The 21197-nt window shown below is 31.9% G+C and overlaps 2 protein-coding genes, 2 long non-coding RNA genes and 5 other non-coding genes across 12 annotated transcripts in view; 7 read left to right on the plus strand and 2 right to left on the minus strand.

The window, feature by feature from the left end:
• LOC129940177 (protein no-on-transient A-like) overlaps positions 1-7624 on the plus strand; it is a 36269-nt gene extending 28645 nt beyond the window's left edge. For both annotated transcript variants that reach the window (XR_008780615.1, XR_008780616.1), the window contains 11 exons: positions 163-222; positions 506-598; positions 788-858; positions 1053-1098; positions 1372-1429; positions 2236-2300; positions 2552-2600; positions 5440-5496; positions 5695-5746; positions 6795-6846; positions 7036-7624. The gene's annotated coding sequence lies outside the window, so the exon portion shown is untranslated. The remainder of the gene's footprint in view (positions 1-162; positions 223-505; positions 599-787; positions 859-1052; positions 1099-1371; positions 1430-2235; positions 2301-2551; positions 2601-5439; positions 5497-5694; positions 5747-6794; positions 6847-7035) is intronic.
• Positions 1-14760, minus strand: part of LOC129940178 (uncharacterized) — a 66509-nt gene extending 51749 nt beyond the window's left edge. The window contains exon 1 of one of the 2 annotated variants that reach the window (XM_056048440.1): positions 14726-14760. In XM_056048440.1, coding sequence (XP_055904415.1) covers positions 14726-14745 — 20 coding nt within the window. In that variant the 5' untranslated portion in view covers positions 14746-14760. Of the gene's footprint in view, positions 1-1926; positions 1945-14725 lie in introns of those variants that run through there. The other variant, XM_056048441.1, reaches the window with a different exon arrangement.
• Positions 5303-5376, plus strand: LOC129943641 (small nucleolar RNA U18). The gene has a single exon (XR_008781349.1). It is a non-coding gene; the product is annotated as a small nucleolar RNA U18 (small nucleolar RNA).
• On the plus strand, positions 5549-5617 carry LOC129943640 (small nucleolar RNA U18). Its single transcript, XR_008781348.1, has one exon. It is a non-coding gene; the product is annotated as a small nucleolar RNA U18 (small nucleolar RNA).
• On the plus strand, positions 5799-5867 carry LOC129943639 (small nucleolar RNA U18). Its single transcript, XR_008781347.1, has one exon. It is a non-coding gene; the product is annotated as a small nucleolar RNA U18 (small nucleolar RNA).
• LOC129943643 (small nucleolar RNA U18) lies at positions 6002-6071 on the plus strand. The gene has a single exon (XR_008781351.1). It is a non-coding gene; the product is annotated as a small nucleolar RNA U18 (small nucleolar RNA).
• Positions 6898-6968, plus strand: LOC129943638 (small nucleolar RNA U18). Its single transcript, XR_008781346.1, has one exon. It is a non-coding gene; the product is annotated as a small nucleolar RNA U18 (small nucleolar RNA).
• Positions 12075-14120, minus strand: LOC129940186 (uncharacterized). The gene is made up of 3 exons (XR_008780627.1): positions 13946-14120; positions 12277-13881; positions 12075-12213 (listed from the first exon to the last, which is right to left on the minus strand). It is a non-coding gene; the product is annotated as an uncharacterized LOC129940186 (long non-coding RNA).
• Positions 13081-13911, plus strand: LOC129940181 (uncharacterized). 2 transcript variants are annotated; one of them, XR_008780619.1, is made up of 3 exons: positions 13081-13212; positions 13258-13401; positions 13472-13911. It is a non-coding gene; the product is annotated as an uncharacterized LOC129940181 (long non-coding RNA). The 2 variants fall into 2 exon arrangements; XR_008780618.1 differs by having other exon boundaries at positions 13084-13212; positions 13282-13401.
• Positions 14761-21197: the final 6437 nt, after the last annotated feature.

Genomic DNA, 21197 nt, shown 5'->3' on the forward strand with positions numbered 1-21197 from the left:
AAAAGATTGCGCAATGATGATAACAACGGATCTAATTTCTGAAATTCCTTACCAAAAATCTTGTGGATTTAAATTAAATGAGTGCTTTTATTCAAATTTCGAATTTTATTTCTAAAACCTGTAAAAGTAAATTATTTAAAAATTTTATATATTTTTTTACAGCACCTGCACATACATATGTCTACTTTCAATGTTAAAAGAGAATGTCAGCGTACTTGAAATGTAAGTTTCTATTATATTTTATTATTTTCTTAAAATATTTGTGTGTCCCACTTTATCGTGACTGTAGCTGGCTGTACAGATCTTTGAATCTATGTTACAGAAATATATCACTCCACGCACGATATATTGGAACAACATTTTTTTTAATGATGACACAAATTACCGTTTGATGCTTTAATGATAAAAATATAATGGCTGCATTTATTTGCACTGACCCACAACTTTGATTTAAATGAATAAAGCAAAAGTACTGTGCTAACGAGGTTTTCTATTTCAATTTTAGGTGATCAAAAACTTTGTACCTGCTTTGAACACAATTTAATTATTATGGTGGTTAAATGCTGATTTAACTAAGAACCATTTGATAGTTTGTATGGTAAGCATCGACTCTCTTTTTATATACATAGTTGATAGATTTGATCAATGATGACACAAATTACCGTTTGATGTTTAGTGATAAAAATATTATGGCTGCACTATTTATGTGTACTGACCCCAAATTATCAATACAAAAAATAATGATAGAATTGTACTGTGTTAACGAGGTTTTCTGTTTCGATTTCAGATGGTCAAAAACTATATCTGCTGCTTATACAGTATAATAGTACGAGATTCATCGTTGAAGTTGCATTGCAGGTAATTATGATTGTAATACTATTTTAAGCGTAAAACGTTGCACAATGATGATAACAACGGATCTAATTTCTGAAATTCCTTACCAAAAATCATGTGGATTTAAATTAAATGAGTGCTTTTATTCAAATTTCAAATTTTATTTCTAAGCCTAAAAAAGTACATAGCTTAAAAACATTATAAACTTTTTTTTACAGCATCTGAACATTCAATGTTAAAAGAGAATGTCAGCGTACATAAAATGTAAGTTCTTTATTCCATTTTATTATTTTCTTAAATATTTGTATGTGTCACTTATCGTGACTGTAGCTGATTGTACAGAGCTTTGAATCTGTGTAACCCCAGCGACGCACGATAGGTTCGAACACAAAATTTGCCTAATGATGACACAAATTACCGTTTGATTCTTATTGATAAAAATATAATGGCTGCATTTACTTGCACTGACCCGCAACTTTAATTAAAATGCATAAAGAAAAAGTACCTTGCTAACTAGATTTTTTATTTCAATTTTAGGTGATCAAGTGTAGTTACTAATGCTGATTAAACTAAGAATAATTTGATGGTTTGTATGGTAAGCACCAACAATTATTTTTTCTTTTATAAAACAAATAGTAGTTTTGAGAATTGATTTGAAGATGAAAATAAACTGAAATATAAATAAATTACATACTTAAAAAAAATCGTCGTATCTAATTTTAAAGCGATTTTAAGCTATGTCCATGCATGGGACTTTTGATAAAGCAACAATTTGGTTACTTAAGTATATTTTATTTTTCAAATCAAATCAATAAATAACTATTTTCTTCTGTTATGATGAAAACATTATATATTGTCTTCTTTTCCCGTCATAAATGATATTGATGACATAATTTAAAGCTGAGAACAATCTCTTACAACAACTTAATTTGAATGGTTTATTGGTAGATTAAATTTTGTACGTGTATGTATCATCGGCTAAGAGTGAAACCCTGCTTACTCCACTTTAATTTTTGATTTTATCATAAATAAAATTAAAAACTTACTTAAAAGGTACAGAAATATTTGTTATTAAATAAATTACGAATTTACATAAAGTGTAGTTATAATTTTGCAGCCATTCAAACATTCAGTTTTATCTGTTGGCTATACATATGTAGCTGTTTTTACTTTAACAAATGATATGTACCTATAATTTTAAAAATCTTACTGTAACTTTTTGAAGCAAGCAAAAGCCGGTGAAATATAAACCACACTATTTATAAATAACGAATGAAACTGCTTGCACAATAAACCATTTTAAATTTTGATGTTCGTGATGAAAAGTATTGTTAAAAAAAAAGTTTTAACTTAAAACACTATTTGTTATTTAATATTATTTTTTTCTTCAACAATTTTAAGGTACTTTTCTGGAAAAGGAAGAACATCAGTCAAGATAATGAGATTTCGATGTTGCTGCTTCCAAGGTAATTACATTGAAATAAAATTTATTTGTGTATTGTTAGCTCAAAAACTGATTCATTAATATCACGTTACTGAATGTTTCAATTCTTAAATTATTAAATGAAGATAATCAATATTTTATGTCTTCTTTCTCCGGCATAATATTGCTTTGATGATACAAAATTTCTGATAATACATAACTAACAAAAAATGTATACACATACATATGTATGAGTATTTTATTAATGAAATATTCTTTTTATGTGTTTTGCAGGTCCCAAAAAGTGCATTTGCTAAATTGTATGCATGGTCGTTTTATAAAGGTTAGTTAAAATATTTTTTTTCAAAAAGTATTTTATGTTATATTCTTTACAAAAAACTGTTTTAAATTAAATATACACTCCAAGTCATAAAAATCGAAGCACACATTTTTAAAACTGATATAACCACCGTTATGAGCAATATCTCCTAAATAGGAGTGCAGTGCAAGAGACTAGATCTTATATAATCATATACAAAACTTGCGAGTTTTAAAATATCAATTCAAACGAAATAAGAAGCGAATAGAAATAAAATCGAAAATATGTAATAATAAAAATAACTATATCAGTAACTCGTAGTAAGTTATCCAAATAAATCAGTCTACAACAAAAAAAAAAAAACAAAAAGAAATATTATTTCTTATATAAATTAAACTTGCAAAGTTTGCAGAGTGGTGGTAGCTCAGATCTGGTTTTGAATAACCTTATGAACTCTTCTTCGTGTTAACCTTAGTTCTGAACATTTAAAAGTCGTGACAGCTTTATATGAATCAATTTGATAGTCCATAATTTCTATCAATTATTTAATAAGTGGGCATCAACTGATAATTTTAGACCGATGGTGAACATTTATCAAAATTTCGTTGTATATGAGTTATTTATTTATTTTGTTTGAGGTTTCTCGTGTGAACTACTTGTTGTTCTTTTGGCAACTAAAGTAAAAAAATATTGGTTTAAAAAATGTAATTCTTTTATAAAAAATTACTTTCTTTTTATGATATTCCATTATTTAAGATCAGAATAGTAAGCAACAGAAAACAGTTAGAAAGAATGGTTGAGTTGATGGAACAAATTCCTTGTGTTGCAAGGGAAATTCTTAAGTAACCCGAAGTAATTCGCTTAGAACGATTGATACCGCTGGTTGTGCCATGCCAATGTCAAAGTCATATCTTTGGAATGGAATGTTGACTTTTGATTTGTTTAAGTTTATTATCAATATAGTTTAATACCTCCAGAAATGTCATTGTTATTAGTCAAAATAAAAAAGAAGCAAACTAATTACATGTTTTCGTCAAAATCAATTGGGTCTGAAGAATCTTGTAAGGCTCGGCTAATTTTGATTTGCTGATTTACATTTGCTCTATCGTAACTCACTTCAACTTTTTGTTCCTTTTAGAATCTCAAACAATTTATCGTTTACTTTTCAACCAAGAATTTGTGGTTGATAAAAAAATGAATGTGTTTCTATTTTGTTGATGACTGGTAAAACGAATATCAATAATAATAATTATAAAATCTAATAAAATAAAATTCACAGTCGATCACAAATGCCTATAGTTGATAATCATAAATAAAAATACTCCATTTACCAAGATCGGAATCTCTCGTACGTTTCACTCTCCAAAACCCGTTTGTTTACATTGTTGTATTTGTAATTTTGAAAATTAGTCCATGAATAGATGTGAAAACAAACAAAAAAAAAACGATGCCGTGGGCTAGCGGCAAAATTCAAGTTAACTTATTAATCATAATCTTAAAAAAATCAAAAATTAGCATTAATTGCGCCAATTATTGGGTGTTCGGTTTTCCCCATATTGGAATAAAAAAGTTACTTAAATCTATTTATTGCACTCATATTGCCTATTTCTATTCTTTAAGGATGCTTTACACAAAGCAACTTATTTTTAAAACATGGTTCCATCAAATTTGTATTCCAAAATCTAACTACAAACAAAATTCTAACTCTAACATAGTCCCTCAAAAAGAAATTTTCAGGAATATTTCTGCAACAAACAAAACTAAAATTTGGTCTTACAATTACCAAACTACTTAAATGATGAAAATACTAATCTAATTGAGGAATCTAAACTAGCTAAAGTTGGCAATGGAACTTTACAAGTATGATTCTCGTAGCATTGTCTGTACAAAAAAATACGGAGGCACCCGCCTATTGTTTCCACCTGAACTTCTAACTTTGCCAAAAAAATGATTTAAGCTGCTCTAAGCATACTACAGCTAAAAAAAATGTTCTGTTTTGTTGTTTTACAAAGTATTGAGTTACGCTTTTGTCCATTTCCAATTATACTTAACCAGTTGAAGCTCATATTGCGTTCGCAAATAATTTAAATAAACAAAAAACAGCACTAATAAATCATTAAATATTTATTTGGATTGAAATTAAAAAGCTATACAAATCTTCCAATTTAAGACCATGTCAACACTTCAGATTCTTTTGGCTCGGATTGTTTCGTTTTTGAACGAAGGCCTGAGGACTAAAATGAAGCATTTGATGGGCCGGAACACTAAATGTGAGAATGTGTTGGTTTTTGTAACATTTCACGTGTGCAGTTAGCTTGTAGGCAAACCGAAATGTCAGTCTGAGATTCCGATCTTGGTAATGGTGTTTTTGATCATAATGCTAAACATTCAATTTGTTGATATATATCAAGTATCTAGTTGAAAGTTGATAGCTATAATTGGACTTTAAGTGTAAAGTGTACTGAATTTGATGCAAGTCTGTGAACTTGTCGAGTTTTTTTGATGCGTTAAAGAAATGTCAATATTTCCTTTATTTTATTTTGCCCCAAATGATAATTTGATTTCGTGTTTCGAAATTTCATTTTATTTGAATTTGCAAGTTTTGTATTTGGTTGTATTGCATATAATTGTGGAAATACCAGTTTTATTAGCCAAACATGTCTGCTTATGTTTTTATGACTTGAATGTATTGTTGTTATTAAATTATCCAGTTTTCTAAGTTTGACTTCATGATGATATTAATTGGTCCGTGTTTATGAATTTATGTTGATTAAACTTTCCAATTAATTTACTGATTTTGGTTAGAATTTAAACTTCAATTATACTTCATTGTCTAGATTTTTATAATTTGCTTTTTCTTTAGATGACATGACGATGATTAAGTTTTCTTTCTGGCTGGAATCTTTATTGGATGTTAAAGGTTTGTGTAAATTTGTATTAAACATTAAAATATTCAGTTCTGTAAATTTGATTTAATGATGAAATTAATTGGTCCGTGTTTATGAATTTATGTTGATTATATAATCCAATTACCGAACTGATGGTGCTTAAATTTAAATTTCAATTATATTCTTGATAGTCTAAATTATTATAATTAGTTTTTTTTTTATATTTTTAGATGACGATGATGAAGTTTTCTTTTTGGCTGGACCCATTTTTGGATGTTAAAGGTTTGTTTATTCTTCTTTTATTAATTATAATATTAAGTTATGTAAGTTTGACACTATGATGAAATTAATTGGTCCGTGTTTATGAATTTATGTTGATTACATAATCCAATTACCGAACTGATGGTGTCTAGATTTGTATAATTTTTTTTGTTTGTCTTTAAATCTTTATGATGAAGTGTTCTTTTTGGTTGAAATCATTATTGGATGTAGTTTGTCTTTATAACTTTTATTAACTTAGATATTTTGTTAGATTTTTTCATGAAGAAATTAATTGATCCATGTCTATGAATGTATGTTGATTGGTGTATTTAAATTACTGATAAAGTTTAAAACAAGCAAAAGGTAGAAACAAAATACTTTTGTTTGTATTTAATGTTTGAACTTACAAAGGGCTACCAAAAATAAAAAGAAAAAAATGAAATTAAAAAGATCCACATAATCAGGGGTTGAACATTTTTTGTTTGACGTTCTTAACTAAATATTTCTTCAGTAATCGTACAAATTAAGTTTTAGTGTTAGGAGTTCATATTCGTTTTCTTGTTGTTTTTGTTCGATCAGTACCGACAAATTAAGTTGTCGATGGGTGTCTGTCTTGCGACTCTACTCCTACCCCTAACGGAGCAAAGGGGTTGCCTTAAGCCACACAGAACCACCTCATAAATGTTGTTTATATTTTGAGCACACTAACCAAGTATTCGAGCCATATATCAGAATGAAATAGAAATAGAATGCCTCTTATTAATGTGTGAAATAATTTGGAACAATGTTCTGTTATTTTTTTTTTTTAAATTACCTTATCGTGGAATGTTCACGACTTACTTTTGAGAAAATGCTTGAAATATTGTTATTGTGATTTGTATTTAATTTGTTCCAAAGTTTAGTTTTCTAGGTCTCGAATTAAGCAGGGTTAGTACGCAAGTCAACAAGCAAAGCTAAAAATACACTTAATTTTATTATTTATTTTGTAATTATTTTTTTTTTTGTATTTTAAAGCTACACGTTGTATTACAATACATTAATAGTAAACTATTTAATTTTTTTTTTGCAGAATTCATATTTATTATATACAAAAGTGGAAAAAACATTTCGCTAGTACAAAGGTAAGCTTAAGTTAAACCTGTTTTTCTATATACACACATTCTTGTGTTATTATTTTGATGAAATTAATTGGTCCGTGTTTATGAATTTATATTGATTTTATTACTTCCAATTACTGAAATGGTTGTTTACTTATATATACATAACATAATTGGTTTTAGATTTTTTAACATTTTTATATTTATTTTCAGGTTTCTTGCAAAGCAGAAGACCTCAAAATTGAAATGCGAACAATAAAATTATAAAATAAAATAAAATGTTTTTATGTAGACGAAACTAAAAAACATGTATTTCAAATAAAAATGTATTCTAATCGTAAATTGTGTTCTTTATTACCTTAACTCTTATTTTGAACCGGAAAAGTCCATATAATTAATTTATGAAACTTTTTGGTTGAAATTGATTCAGAGTTTGCTCAGTATAATATATACATAGGTACATACATATAAAGTCTCATTAGGTTAATCAAAGATCATTTCTATGAAACTAAACTTTGTCATATGAAAGTTTAAGTACTACAAAAAACTAAAATGCGGGTCTTCTAAAAACTTGTCTGTCTTGAACAAATTTATAATAAATCTAGCAATATGTTACAGATATGAGATTGCTTGTCTTGATTCTTACAAAGCTCAAACAGTTGTCTTAGAATAGTTTTTGTTCATATTAACCTTAAAAAATAATTCAATCGGCATTACAGTAAACACAATCATTTTCAAAGTCTAATGATTCAGTTTTGTAGCTCTTTTTATTCTTTACAAAGTGTTAGAAGTTGTATCTAGATAGATCCAATTCAAAATATGTTAAAACGAATTTAATTGGCAAAATATTTTAACCAATATACGCTACCTAGAAAAAATAGTTAGGAAAAGTTGTATATTCAGCTAGGTTCTACTTTTCACTTTTACTCGAAATAAAATTGAAATCGAATCCAAATAACCTTTTTTCTTAATTTAAAACGAATTAAATTTCGATATTTGCAATTTGCAAGTAATTTGAATTCGACTAGATTAACAGCCTTATTACGGTTGTCAAAGATCAATTTTGTCAATTAATTGATACATTGGTATTATGAACGCGAGTTGATCATTTTTTGATCCTTTGTAAACAAAGAGCAAAAATCTATTGTGAATAGTGCCTATTTACTTTTGACGTTTCAATTTCATTTACAATTTTTCAACGGAATGCTTTTGTTTCGTGTGACGAATTTTATTTTGGTTGATTTGGATAAAAATGTAAGTAGTTTGCAATAAATTAATGGTGCTATTCAATTTCAGTGTTTTCTTTACGTAGGAGTAAAATTGTAAGTAACAAAAATCAGCTCGCCGATTGGTAGAACGGGTGGAAGAGAATCCAGGGGTGTAATCGCGTAAGGCGATAGTTGATTGTCACTGTTTTGATAGTCAATTTTGATTATCAACCTTTCTTTGTTCTGGGGGGTTATTAGGAAAAACGAAACTCGTTCAAAATAAGGCTTATTCGTTAAATTGCGATTAGGAAAAACGATTGTAGTAACACTAAATCGTCAAATTGCTATTAAGAAAAACGAGAACCGTAAAAATGACAATACTCGTATTTTTATTTACGAGTGCCTTCAGCTTTCGTTTTGGGGGCAGTTGTCAAATGTCATACATTTTTTTTTTGTTGGTTGGTTTTTGTTTTGCTAAGTGAGCAACAAAATGTGAGTAAATAATAAATAAAATTGTGAAAAACATAAAAATGAGTTATTTCTAACCTTCTAGGCCTACAACTAATGCTAAGCAGTTGAATTTGCTGGTAGCTTTTATGGAAACCAATCCAAACATAGCAAAAAAATACTTGCTGACGAGCCAAAGCCAAATCCAAAATTCTTTGGAAGGCTTCGACTGATAAGCTAAATGCATGCGGTCCTCTAGAGAAACCAATGGATGGTTGGAAAAGTGTAGGTTTCTTCAAAACAAAACTTTGTGTTTATAATTAATTCTTCGTTAGGTACAATCTTAAGCGCAAAATGTGTGGAAATTTGCTGCATCGAAGTGGTACAGAGGGTGGCCCGAATAAGCAAAAAAATATTCAGAAAATGAAAAAATAGTAATTGCGATTCTAGACCTAAATGAGGCCGTGACATGTAATTTATCAGGGAAAAATTCGGTGATCTGACTGATGCCAATATTCAAGTGTCGATCGGCAGCAGCACCATTGTTAATGTGACTACGAAAGAAGCTGATGAGCAGAAAGTTCTTCTCGCTATGTGAGGAAGTCCTGGGGTGGAATCGGCTAAGGTGATTGTTGATAAATGACAATCAAAATGATAGAATTTGATCTACATAAGGTGATAGTCAAATTGATACCTAAAAAGCTATCACAAAAAAATGTGATAGTCGTTTTCAAACAAATTTGTTTATTCCGAATAGAGCTACCAGACGCTTACACAAACGACTGGAAAATTTTCTTAGTTCACTTTGTTTCTTTTAAAAAACACATTCCTGTGACCGACAAAGCTTACGACATTCGAAAAAAGTAAGAAAAGTAACAATTTTATTCAAAATCAGCCAATTTGAAACATTTATTTAGATATTTTATAAGAATCAATTTAAAATTTCACCAAGGCAACAACGAATTTTGACAATTTGAATCTGAAATTGTTCAATCGAATTGAATTGAGTTGAATCATCTTACGCAGACGGAATGAAAATGATAGTCAATTTGACTATCAAAAAATTGATAGTCAACAATCACCTTAGCCGATTCCACCCCTGTCCGGTTCCTCTTTGGTAACCACCCTCGGTGTTGCAGCTAATTTCAATACATTTGTTATGTATGTAGAATTGAAACTTGGAAGGTGAGGATCGATCTCTTCTAATACATTTTTGAATGCGTTCTTGTTTAAACGATAAAGAAGCTTGAACCTGGCAAATATTTTAGGAGTTTTTTTTTAATACTAGATGGAAAGGATTTCACTTTACTCACGTTGAACTTGGAAGGCTCATTGGGTTCGATGAACCTCTTAAAACTCTTCTTTTTATACGCATTTCTTCTACGTTACTGTGGGATTCATCTTCGCTTTCAAGAAAATAATCGCAGTGAAAAAACATTTTATAGAATTTATGCAAATTAAATTTATTTTTGAAACTTCCTCAACTACATTATTTATATTTTGACATTTGTTAATAGGAGTGAAGTTAGTTGCTGCTTTAAAAAATTATCATTTTTCGTTTTTGCCTGGCAACTTTTTTTGCTTTCTATTTTCGTATCTTATAATCGCTCTTCACCATTACTTTCGCTTCTTCGAGTTTCGTTTTTTCTGCCGCTAGTTTCGTAATTCATAATAAGGCCCCTGTGTAAAGTGATCGCTAAAACTTTACTATTTGCTGGCAGCACTTACCCAAGTTTGGGAAACTGTGTACAAATTGCAACAGGGATAAATGTCATTTCGATCAGCTATTCACCCCTATCACAGAGTCCCTCGTAGCGAGTCCCCGAAAATTGTGTTACGCTACGAATACGAATACATTTACATCATAGGTTAGGTTAGGTTGGAGTGGCTGTCCAGATGTCATTGACACACGTAGACCTCAAGGGTCCATTGTGATACCACTAATGAGGTTACTCATGGGAGAGTAACCATTTTGTACTTTTAATAAAGTTAGAGAGACGTTTTGTGTCAATCGTTGCCAGTTCACTGGTGTTATCGAAGAAGGGATTACCGAGAAAGTAATTCCTTCTAATGGAGAGTGCTGGACATGTTCACAGAAGGTGTTGGACTGCTTCCTCTTCCTCCTCGTCCATGCAGCTTCTACAGAAGTCATTTGTGTAGACCCCTAGCCTCAGAGCATGTCTTCCTATGAGGCAGTGTCCCGGTATTACTCCAATTGTAGAGCTTATACTTTGTCTGCTCAGTGATATCAAGCTTTTTGACCGTTTTAAGTCAATACTTGGCCATATTTGCTTGGTTGCTAGGCAGGTGGTACTTTGTGACCATTTAGCATTTGTTGTTTCTAGAGCATATTGCTTGAGAAGATATTTGCATGTAGCAAGTGGTGTTCCTATGTTATGTTTTTGTCTAACATAAGGCAGAAGTGTTCCGTTTTTGGCGAGCTCATCGGCTTTGCAATTTCTCGGAATGTCTCTGTGGCCCGGCACCCAAATGAGGTGAATGTTAAACTGTTCCGTCATCTCATTCAGAGATGATTGACAATCATGGACTGTTCGAGAGTTTGTGGAGACAGACGCGAGAGATTTAAGAGCGGATTGGCTGTCTGAGAAGATTCGTATATCCTTACAAGATATAACGTTTTCTTTGAGGATAGTGCTTCTTTAATCGCCATTACTTCTGCCTGGAATACACTACATTGATTGGGAAGTCTATAGGATAGACTGAGATTCAGTTGATACCACTTCCAACTCCGTGATCGGTCTTTGAACCGTCAGTATAGAAGTGTACCGCATCGTCTTCCAGTGGTCCCTCTTCTTCCCAGGAGGATCTTGAAGGAATGGACACATGGAATCTTTTACCAAATACCATTTTTGGAGTGGTATATTCTAAGCGATCTGGGATAGATCTGAATTTGTCTAGAATAGTAGTATGTCCAGTATTGTTACTGGTCCATTGAGAGGTGGCTCTAAGTCTTACACATGAGTTGGCAGCCACCTTTTTAGAGAAGATGTATTTACATCATAAGCCCCGAACGAATTCAAGAAAGCATTGGCACACAGAAATACTAATTTCGGAGTTTAAAAATCAGCTGATATGCGTCAAAATAAGAAAATTAAATAAAAGTTCGTTTTTCATCTTTCGATTTGTTCTTGTTTTTATTTGTTTTTGTCTTTAAAAATTGATAGTATTGTCGTTGCAATAAATGAAGAAAATACACGTAGACTGGATGAATCATATGATTGACGCGAAGTGGTTGGAAGACGCCGTGGAACATTTCTCACATCAACTACGTCTGATGACATCGAAAGGCTCGGAGGAATTTTCGAATCCAAAAGATTGTGGATCTTTTATTCCGCTGGTCAAAGTTCATTCATTCTTATGACACCTTCTTCGAGGCTGCTAAAAAAATGCATTCTATTTGCACCGCCACTTGTAGCTTTGCATTCTTTTTTGTTCTCAACCATTTTCCTCTTGATTTATGCCTTTCAATCTAACCACACTTAAGAATTAAATTATAAAAAAGTTTGGACTAATTTATTCAATTTCCTTTTTTGCAGCTAGAGGTGTCCTTAGAAGGTGGGTCTTTAACTATTTAACTCTATTTTTACTGCCTCCCAAAACGAATTCACTTCCTCCTTAGGGATTTTTGAAAATCCTTGGGCAATTTCAAGTTTTTCTTGAAGACTTTTTATAAAGCCTTTCGAATTGAATTTTATTTGTGATAACTTTATTTGCCCTTCAAAAAAAAAAAAAAAAACATTGGTAAACACTTTCACATTAAAACAATAGTAAAACTTACATGATTCTTTTCATATATTTTATTTTTATTTAATTTATCTTCGCAAGCTTAATTTTTTGTTCGTTTTAAAAACTCCAAACAAAATAATTGTTCGTAGAGAAAACTGCCAAACTTCCTATTCATTCAGGGCTAGTGATACCAATTTTCAAGAACTCCGAATTTCGTAGCAAATTTTTTTAGTACGACGACGCGGACGGGATCAATGATACAATTATTCGGGGTTCGTACTACGAATCTATTACGAAGGGGCCTGTGATAAGGCTAATTGTGTTTATTGTGTTGAATTTCGAATTTGCAAAGTATTGTTTCTGCGAAAATGTTAGTATACTTTAAATAAACTTAATCACCCCTATTGTTAGTTTCACCAGGAAAATATTTCACCCGAAAAATTATTGTTCCCCCGGAATTTTTAAAGCTATTGTGAGTTCCACCCGAATGAATTTTCACTTCGAATTAGAGGTGACATTTCGAAAAAAAGAAGCGTTCATTGAAAAGGCAAATACAAGCTGAACGAAATATCTGAACAAATCCCAGAAAAAATTACAATAGGACGGTGTTCTAGTTTTGCAAATAAATTATTATTTTCAACCCCTTTTGGAATGAAAATGACAATTTGTTGAGTTAAAAACTTTATTAAATATTTTTTGTATGTTAGAAGTAATTTTTCAAGAAAAAAAAAACAAACGACGGTATCCATAACCAAAACAAAAAAAACCGGAGCAATTCAGAACTACATCACTTCGAACACGGCTAAACAGATTTTTGACAGATGAGTGAAGTGTGAATTAAAATTTTTAAAAAAGTAAACAATATCCGTGCATTCCGTGATTCCGTCTTTAATTCATAAAAATAAATATACTTGAAAATAAGTAAATAAAACAAATAAAAATTGTTTTTTGTGATTCTGCCGTAGCCTTTATTTGCTCTCATCAAAAGGTATGAACTTGAACAGTATGATATTTTATTACACAAATTGTTTAGAATTGTTTTTATATTTTACTTTAGCAACATGTTTAGCATAGCCCTGAGGGAAATGATTAATGATGAGGAAGAAAAACAAAAACAAAAATCAATCAGAAGACAACTCAGAGATTCTTCAAACCCTTTGGAGTTGCGTGAGCCATTGTAAGTAATAAGTTTCATGTAAAGAATTTGTGAATATAAATGTAGATTACGAATCAAACTTTTTTTTCAGATTTCATCAACACTATCGAGTAAATAAAGAAGCCTTCAAATATTTGTTGGATGTTCTTTCCAGTTCCTTGCCCGCAGTAAAACAAAAATTTGGTGTGCCCCCAATTATAAAACTTGCAGCCACCTTACGTTTCCTTGCGGAGGGCGGGTACCAAAAGGGAGTTGGGAAGGACCATGAAGTTGGGTTGGCACAACCATCTGTAAGCCTTATTATGGCTGAAGTGTTGAACGTGTTGGAGGAGAGACTTTGTCCAGAATGGATAAAGTGGCCAACACAAAACGAATGTAGAAGAATCAGCCAAGATTTCTTCATGAAATTCAATATGCCAAGCATAATAGGATGTGTAGATGGAACACATGTCAACATTATATCGCCATCACACAACAAACACCTTTTTTGTTGTTTTACTCCTTGAAAATAAAAAAGTTGGAGTTATTTTCGATTATTTTGTTGTTATTTAAAAAAATTACTTACATTTTTCGCCAAAGTTGTCCTTTTCCGCCGCCAAATTTTGAGTGAAAGAAAGAGTTGTCAAAGACTTAAAGTTCCACCCGAAAAAAAAGTTCACAATAGGGGGAAATTTTTCGAAGTGGAAAATTTTCCGTCCGAAACTCACAATAAGGGAAATGTGAAATGTCATTTTTTTCGGACGGAATGCAGAAAAAGTGAAACTCGCAATAGGGGTGAATACTAGTTATAAAATAATAAAAAAATTTGTTTTATTTTTCGAAAAAAAAAAATACATTCTTTTGTTGAAGCTAAGGGCTCAATTTTAATGAAAAGTGGACATAGAACTGACTGCACAGTCTTTAATAAACACCCCCAAGAAGATTTAAAGTTGCAGCCAGTTGAAGGATAGGAGCAACCGCAAAACATACACAAACGTATAATTTATATACATACATAATGTTGTAAATAATTAATTTATAAATATTCATAGAAAGTTACATAGTAACAATGGGTTAGGATGTTCCAAGTTGCTTTATTCCTTAAGTTGATTCTCAGCAATTAATCTTTTTTTGTAGTTATTTCTCGTTCTGGTGTTCTAATAGTACATTTCTATTGAAGTATACATTACAGTTCATTCATTTTTATTTTAACTTTCATATATTTTTTATTTTTTTCACTAAATTTTAAATTTATAGTAGAGCTGAAGTTCACACAAATTATCTTTCTCACAAAAAATTAATCAAAATATATGAAAGTGACACCTAAATAGCTGTCACCAACAAACCATAGTAAAAAAATAATCACCTTACGTGGAGCAAAATCATCAATTTTGGTAATCAACAATCACCTTACGCAATTCCACCCCAGACTTCGCTAAGTGTGTTTATTCAATTTCATTTTCACCGAAAAATAGTTAAATAGGAGACATGCTTTTGGCATTCGCGATCGAACAAAGCATCTAGAATGATTTTTCGGCGCATCTAATATCTGCCATAACTTTCAACACACATTCTAAAAACTACGCTTAAACACTAGAGTCTTTTCTTAATAGTATTTGAAAACAGCTTGTGAAAAAGGCCCGCAATTTTGCAGTAAGTTGTCATGTCAAGAAGTTAGGAGTGGTAGAAAACTCAAAGGCTAGGTGTACATTCATATACGCATTACTGCGTAATGATGCCCCAAACGTTTAAAGTCAAACATTCACCACGCAAATTTTGGCACCACTTTTCACTTCAACTGATGCGCGAGATAACTAAACAAAAAAGCATCAAGTCGAGTGGGAGTTAATTCCATAAAGAAGCTGCATTTGCGAAAACTCGTTCTTAATTGAGGCTTGGAAATTGGGGAATTATTGTTAAAGTCGGCAAAAGTTCTGATCAGACGAATTTTTTCATTTTTGGTAATCGATTTGGAGATAAATATTGCGCTATGACAACGCATCGACATTTTACAATTTGTCAACGATAACATGATTATGAGGTTCGCAGAGGATCGTTTTCAATTAGACCTTTTAAATTTAACTCACGTTGTACAGGGACCGGCAAAAAAACCTCCCGTATTTTTAGACGTTTATATTTAAAGCTATTTATAGATAGAATGGTAGAGATAGACAGAGGTCTACGTGCCGTTTTTCGTAATCATAATGGCGTGACACGGTGAGCATCGCGCACTTGTCGTAGAGGAATATATCCGTATTTTTTCGATGAAAATGGGCAAAAAGTTACAGTTAATGCCGATCGCTACTGTCACATGATTGAGACCTTCCTCCAAACAAACATAAATCATTTTACTAGGAACCATTCAGTCTGTTTCCAACAAGGTGGATCCACATAACACTTCACGGCGCTCACTTTTAAAATATGGGAGATCTTTTTGCCGGACTCTGTATTTACTTATTAACGAATTCGCGGCGAAGCGAAAATATGTAGTTCTTCCTATATTCCAGTGATTTGACACTTTTAGTCTGACTTTTTCTTCCTATATTCCAGTGATTTGACAGCTTTCCACAAAATTCGTTTTGTTTTAATTGAATTTGTGAAATTTGCGGTGATTTATTTAAAATAATATATTTTATTGTATATATGTAACTCACATTTTTATATAAATGCAATCAAGAAAGAATCTACAAAATCGAACAGTGAAAAATAATAAATCCTGTGAATCCGCCAAAAAAAAGTTGTCGGATTTCAACTCGCCACTAAACATTATGACATTTCATATTAGCCTTCAAATTCGTTAATTGGTCAATAATTGAAAAGTAGCAAACTCGTTAGAAGAACGATTCGCCGCGAGTCCCATAATCAGGTTCAAGAGTACCATTCCAAAGCAGTTCAAAGCAGAAATAAATCATATTTTTTAGTGCGTGAAAGATAATCATACGTCTTAGAGACGTATGGCACTTATTAAGTGCGTTTCAAGATGACAATTGATTTTTCATCATTATTTTGTAATTTAATTCATTTTATTTGGGTTATTTTAAGTAAAATGAATCAATAATTAAGTACAAAAGAAGTAAAATTTGAGCAAATTTATAAAAAATCTGAACCACCTTTGAAAACAGAACGAACAATTCTTTATTTTTTAAAGAAACCTTTGAGTTGACTTTGAGTCTTAATATTTTGTAAATTAGTTCATTGAGGGGTAAGCTAACTATAAAAAATAGTTGTAGTAATTTTTGAGAAAACAATTTTTTCCCCATATACTTTTGTTCAGTGCACAAAAGTTTCATAAAAGATAATCATACGTCTCCCAGACGTATAACATAGTCATTACTGGCCCTAATGCATCTTCAGCGTGAATTTTAAGATGCACCATGCAAGCTCTGACCTACAATGGACAGGTTCAGGCAAGATAAGGGACTTCGATTGTTTATCATAAGTTATATTTTGTATGGTAAAGAAATATAACGTATGCCTTTTCTAATTTGACAAGGTACTCTTTTACAGAACACATCAAATATAATTGTACAGAAAATAAATACATATGTATGTATGTAAATAAATTACGGAATGATAAAATTTAGATTTCAGTTGAATGTATAAACATACAGTTTTCAGTTTGACTAAATTTTCAGTGAACTTTCCAATAAACTTGTCTTGTTTGGACAGGTTCAGACAATACATCTGCAGTCAACTGCGTTCATAGACCATTAATTTAGACCAAGGCAACTAGTTAGTTTTACCAACCTCTAACTTGACCGTGAGAAAACTACCAAAAACTTAATTGTATACAAAACTCCTCTCAGGCAATTTCGACTTGAATTTTGTATTTTAAGGAAATATTACGTATTCCTTTTCTAATTTGCTAAAGATTCCTATTACATAAATCATCAAATAGAAATATGCAGAAAATAAATAAATCACAGAGTAATAAAGTTCATCTCTGAATTGAATTAAAAACTATGATTAGCTGTCATTCTGACACAGGTGGAATTGACTTTATAGTTAAGGAGATTTTTTTTTGCCTAACTTTCCAATAAAGTTGCCTTGATTGGAAGGCAATTTCGGAGCTGGTCAATCAGATACCAGAAGCTTGCCTTACCTTTCAATCCCTTATGTCATCTGAACCTGCCCAATGGTAGGTCAATGTAAGTTGGTTGTAATTTGTTATTTGACTTTGTTTACTAGTTTATTTAATCAAATTGTTAATTTAAATAATTTTTTTTATTTAAATATTGTGTAATATTTTGTAAATGTTTTCAGTATCATATTTGATGTTTACACATACATTGATTTTCGAAGGAGTGCTGTGACATATGACATAATGTCAGCAGGCACAAGATCAATACCGGACTCAAGTCTGCACAAACGGACATATGGTCGATGGGCTGTATGACTTGCTCGCAACGTTTATGGACTTCTACTATCTGACTTTGAGCTTGACGGTGTATAACCGAATGGGCTTTTGTTTACACAAAATGTATTCTAATTGAATAAATATTTTCAAAATCGAAAATAAAACCTTTGATACCCACTAGTAACCGACCGACGACGACGAACGCTTTCAATTTATGTTTTTTCTTGTATGACTGTTTGCAATTGCAAGTTGTAAACAAAGTTTGACTACCCTCTCGCTCTAAAGCTAGGATAGGTGTACTGCTCCTACTAAAAGGAGATCATTTGTCTTATGTGTGTGTAGTGTGTAATGTTTTCCTTTTTCCACGTAAATGTCACTCGACAGCGTTATAATTGAGTGACATTCAGCACTCCATTATAGGATGTATCGGGGGTGGAAAATCGCAACTTTGTTGCCGCATCATATGGCAACATATTCATGTTGCATTACAGGGTTTGAATAATATAATAATGAATAATAAAACCTGGAGCTTTTCACCCACAAGTGCATTATGGATAATGGTTGTAGGCCTAGGAAGAAAGCAACCAGGCAGGGTGGGTAGAGAGCATCTCGCGCATCACTACCAGCTAGATGCAAAGACTGACATATTTTTTTGCTAACGAGGAGGTCATCGAATCCACTCTTGAGCTAGCGAGGGATATTTTATGTGCCAGCAAGGACCTCATCGCAAGAAAACTTTTTACAGGTGTGGTTGGTGGATGGAGAGTTAGACGTCTGGTTGAGTTACCTTAAACTAGGCATGTGTTTAAACCTGTAAAACCATTTTAAGACCATAATTTCTAAACGGTTTTTCATGATCGAACAGGTTTATCTAATCTAAATTTTTTGGTGGTCCCAATTTCAACGCCCGATAAACTTGAAACCGTTGTCTCTCGACCTATCACTTATTATGTCCGTTTGTAGATACTCGTTATTATAACCCTACGTTTACATTGATATGAAAATAAATAGTTTAATACAGAAACTTTAAATGTATGTAAACATTTTCTTTTAACTGAAATTTGTTGGATCCATGTTAACTTAATACATACACTTCGCTTCAACTGAATAGACACACAAATTGTAAAGGGTATGTTGTTCATTTTTTCCTAACATTGAGCTATAATGTATAATTTGATAATGCTTACCATTTGCTTTTGATGTTGAGAAAATAAATCATAAAGAATAATTCAAAAAGTACCGCTAATTTTTGTTTTACTCTCTTGCAAAGAGTTGCATATAGAAAAACGCAGTTTTTTTTTGCGTCAACTGAATAGACACAACTGTTGAAATTGTAAATAAAATCTTATGCAATGAAATGAAACAAGTTTTTCTTTTAATATTTTTTTATTGCTTATTTCTAGTAGTGGGTACTGCCACCATTATTCTTAATAACTTCGTAAATACGGTCTGGCATGGAATCATATAGGCTCTTTAAATAGTCCAGCGAAATTTCACTCCACGCTAATTTAATAGCTGCAGTAAGGGATTCTCTGTCCTCAAACTGACGGCCAGACTGATACACTTTTCGTACCAACCACCCCCATACATTTTCAATAAGGTTCAGGTCGGGTGAGTATGGCGGCCATTGAAGCAATTCAATATTTTGGTCCTGTATCCAACTTTTGACAATGCGCGCCGTGTGGATGGGGGCGTTGTCCTGTTGAAAATTCCAGTCAGTGGGTCCAAAAATATCCGAAAATTTTGGAAAATTTCTTTCCAAAATTCCTTTGTATGTAACTGCAGTCATTTTGGACGTTTGGAATTCAAGGTCAACAGTCCCATAGTAGGTAACTGCTCCCCATACCATAACTCCACCTTCCCGACTATGATGCCGCTCTAAAAATCTTTTTTCTTTCCTCACATCATGAAAGTAATAATTGAAACCATCGGGGCCATCAAAGTTGAACTTTTTTTCATCACAAAAAACTACTTTGCGCCACTCAATTTTCCAACTCATATGGAGTCTCGAAAATTCTAAACGAATACCTTTTCGTTGATCGTTTAGTGGTGGTTTTTTTTTAAGTTTTAACCGTTTTAAATGATCCGCACTATTTATTACTCTGCGGACTGTTGAAACACTTGCTGTAACACCAGCTTTTTGTTTTATTTTTGCCGCAGAGTCACACGAATTGGAAGCACATCTCAAAATCGCTCTTCGATCAACTGCTGTTGTTGCCGTTTTCTTGCCTCCTTTCATGTTTTTCCCGTACGAACTTTTATTTCTTAGGTAAGAATAAACAACCTTAAAACTCCTATCAATTTTGGCAGCTATAGCACGCCCGGTCAGTCCTTGTTCTTTGAAGAAATCAATTTTACCTCTTTCGATACCACTCAAAGCTTTTGATCTACCCATTTTTTTTTTTAATTTTAATTAAACGAATAAATTTCACTAAGAACACTTCAACTTTTGATTAAGTATACTAATCACCTCAAAACTCTCAAAAACAATGAAGATAATGACCTTGAATGATCTTGTGTCTATTCAGTTGACGCAAAAAAAACTGCATTTTTCCATATGGAACTCTTTGCAAGAGAGCAAGAAAATGAATAGCGGTACTTTTTGAACTATTTTTTCTGATTCGTTTTCTCAACATCAAAAGCAAACGGTTAGCATCATCAAACGATACATTAAAGCTCAATATTAGGAAAAAATGAACAACTTACCCTATACAATTTGTGTGTCTATTCAGTTGAAGCGAAGTGAAAAATAATAATCATGACTGTTTGGAAACTGTCCATGTTGCAAACAACATAATAATATAATTTTCGTAAAGTACATTTAAAAGTCACACTTGAAATTGATTCTTAAACATTTTTAAACCTAATTATAATATCTTAACACCCCAGGTCTAATAAAATGAAGTTCTAGGTAAAACTGAGATCTAAATCAGAGTTCTAAAGCATGGGAACTTGATTAACTTGAGAGAAATGAGTTAGACCTTGATCGAGTTCTAATTTTTCAATAAACCGAGCTTCAGGGATCTGAACTGTGTCAAAAAATTGGCTGTTTATACAATCAAATGGGGTGGCGCAACAGTCCGTTGTGAACTAGGGCCTAGTGACTTACAACTCTCAACCATTCCTGTGTGCGAGTACTGTTGTCAAGAATGGAAGGGACCTACAATTTTAGGCCGATTCCGAACGGCTAGTTTAAGAAAGCACTTTTTCATGACAAGAATTACTCTTGAAGGATTTGTCAATTCCTCGCAAGAGGCAATACCCGCGAAAATTAATTTTTTTTTAAATTAAGGTGGTACAGGGAGGGATTGAACCCAAAACCCCTTGCATTACAGTCCAACGCAGTACGCACTAACCATCATGCCACGGGTACTACGGATGTTTATACTGTTTCTTAAAAGAAATTAAATAAGTACCAAAAATATTGTCTTTTTCTTACCATTAAACTGGCAGGTCTGCTCTTAGTGATATAATTCAACAC

The sequence above is a fragment of the Eupeodes corollae genome, chromosome 1 (assembly GCF_945859685.1).
Source record: "Eupeodes corollae chromosome 1, idEupCoro1.1, whole genome shotgun sequence".
Classification (NCBI taxonomy): Eukaryota; Metazoa; Arthropoda; class Insecta; order Diptera; family Syrphidae; genus Eupeodes; species Eupeodes corollae.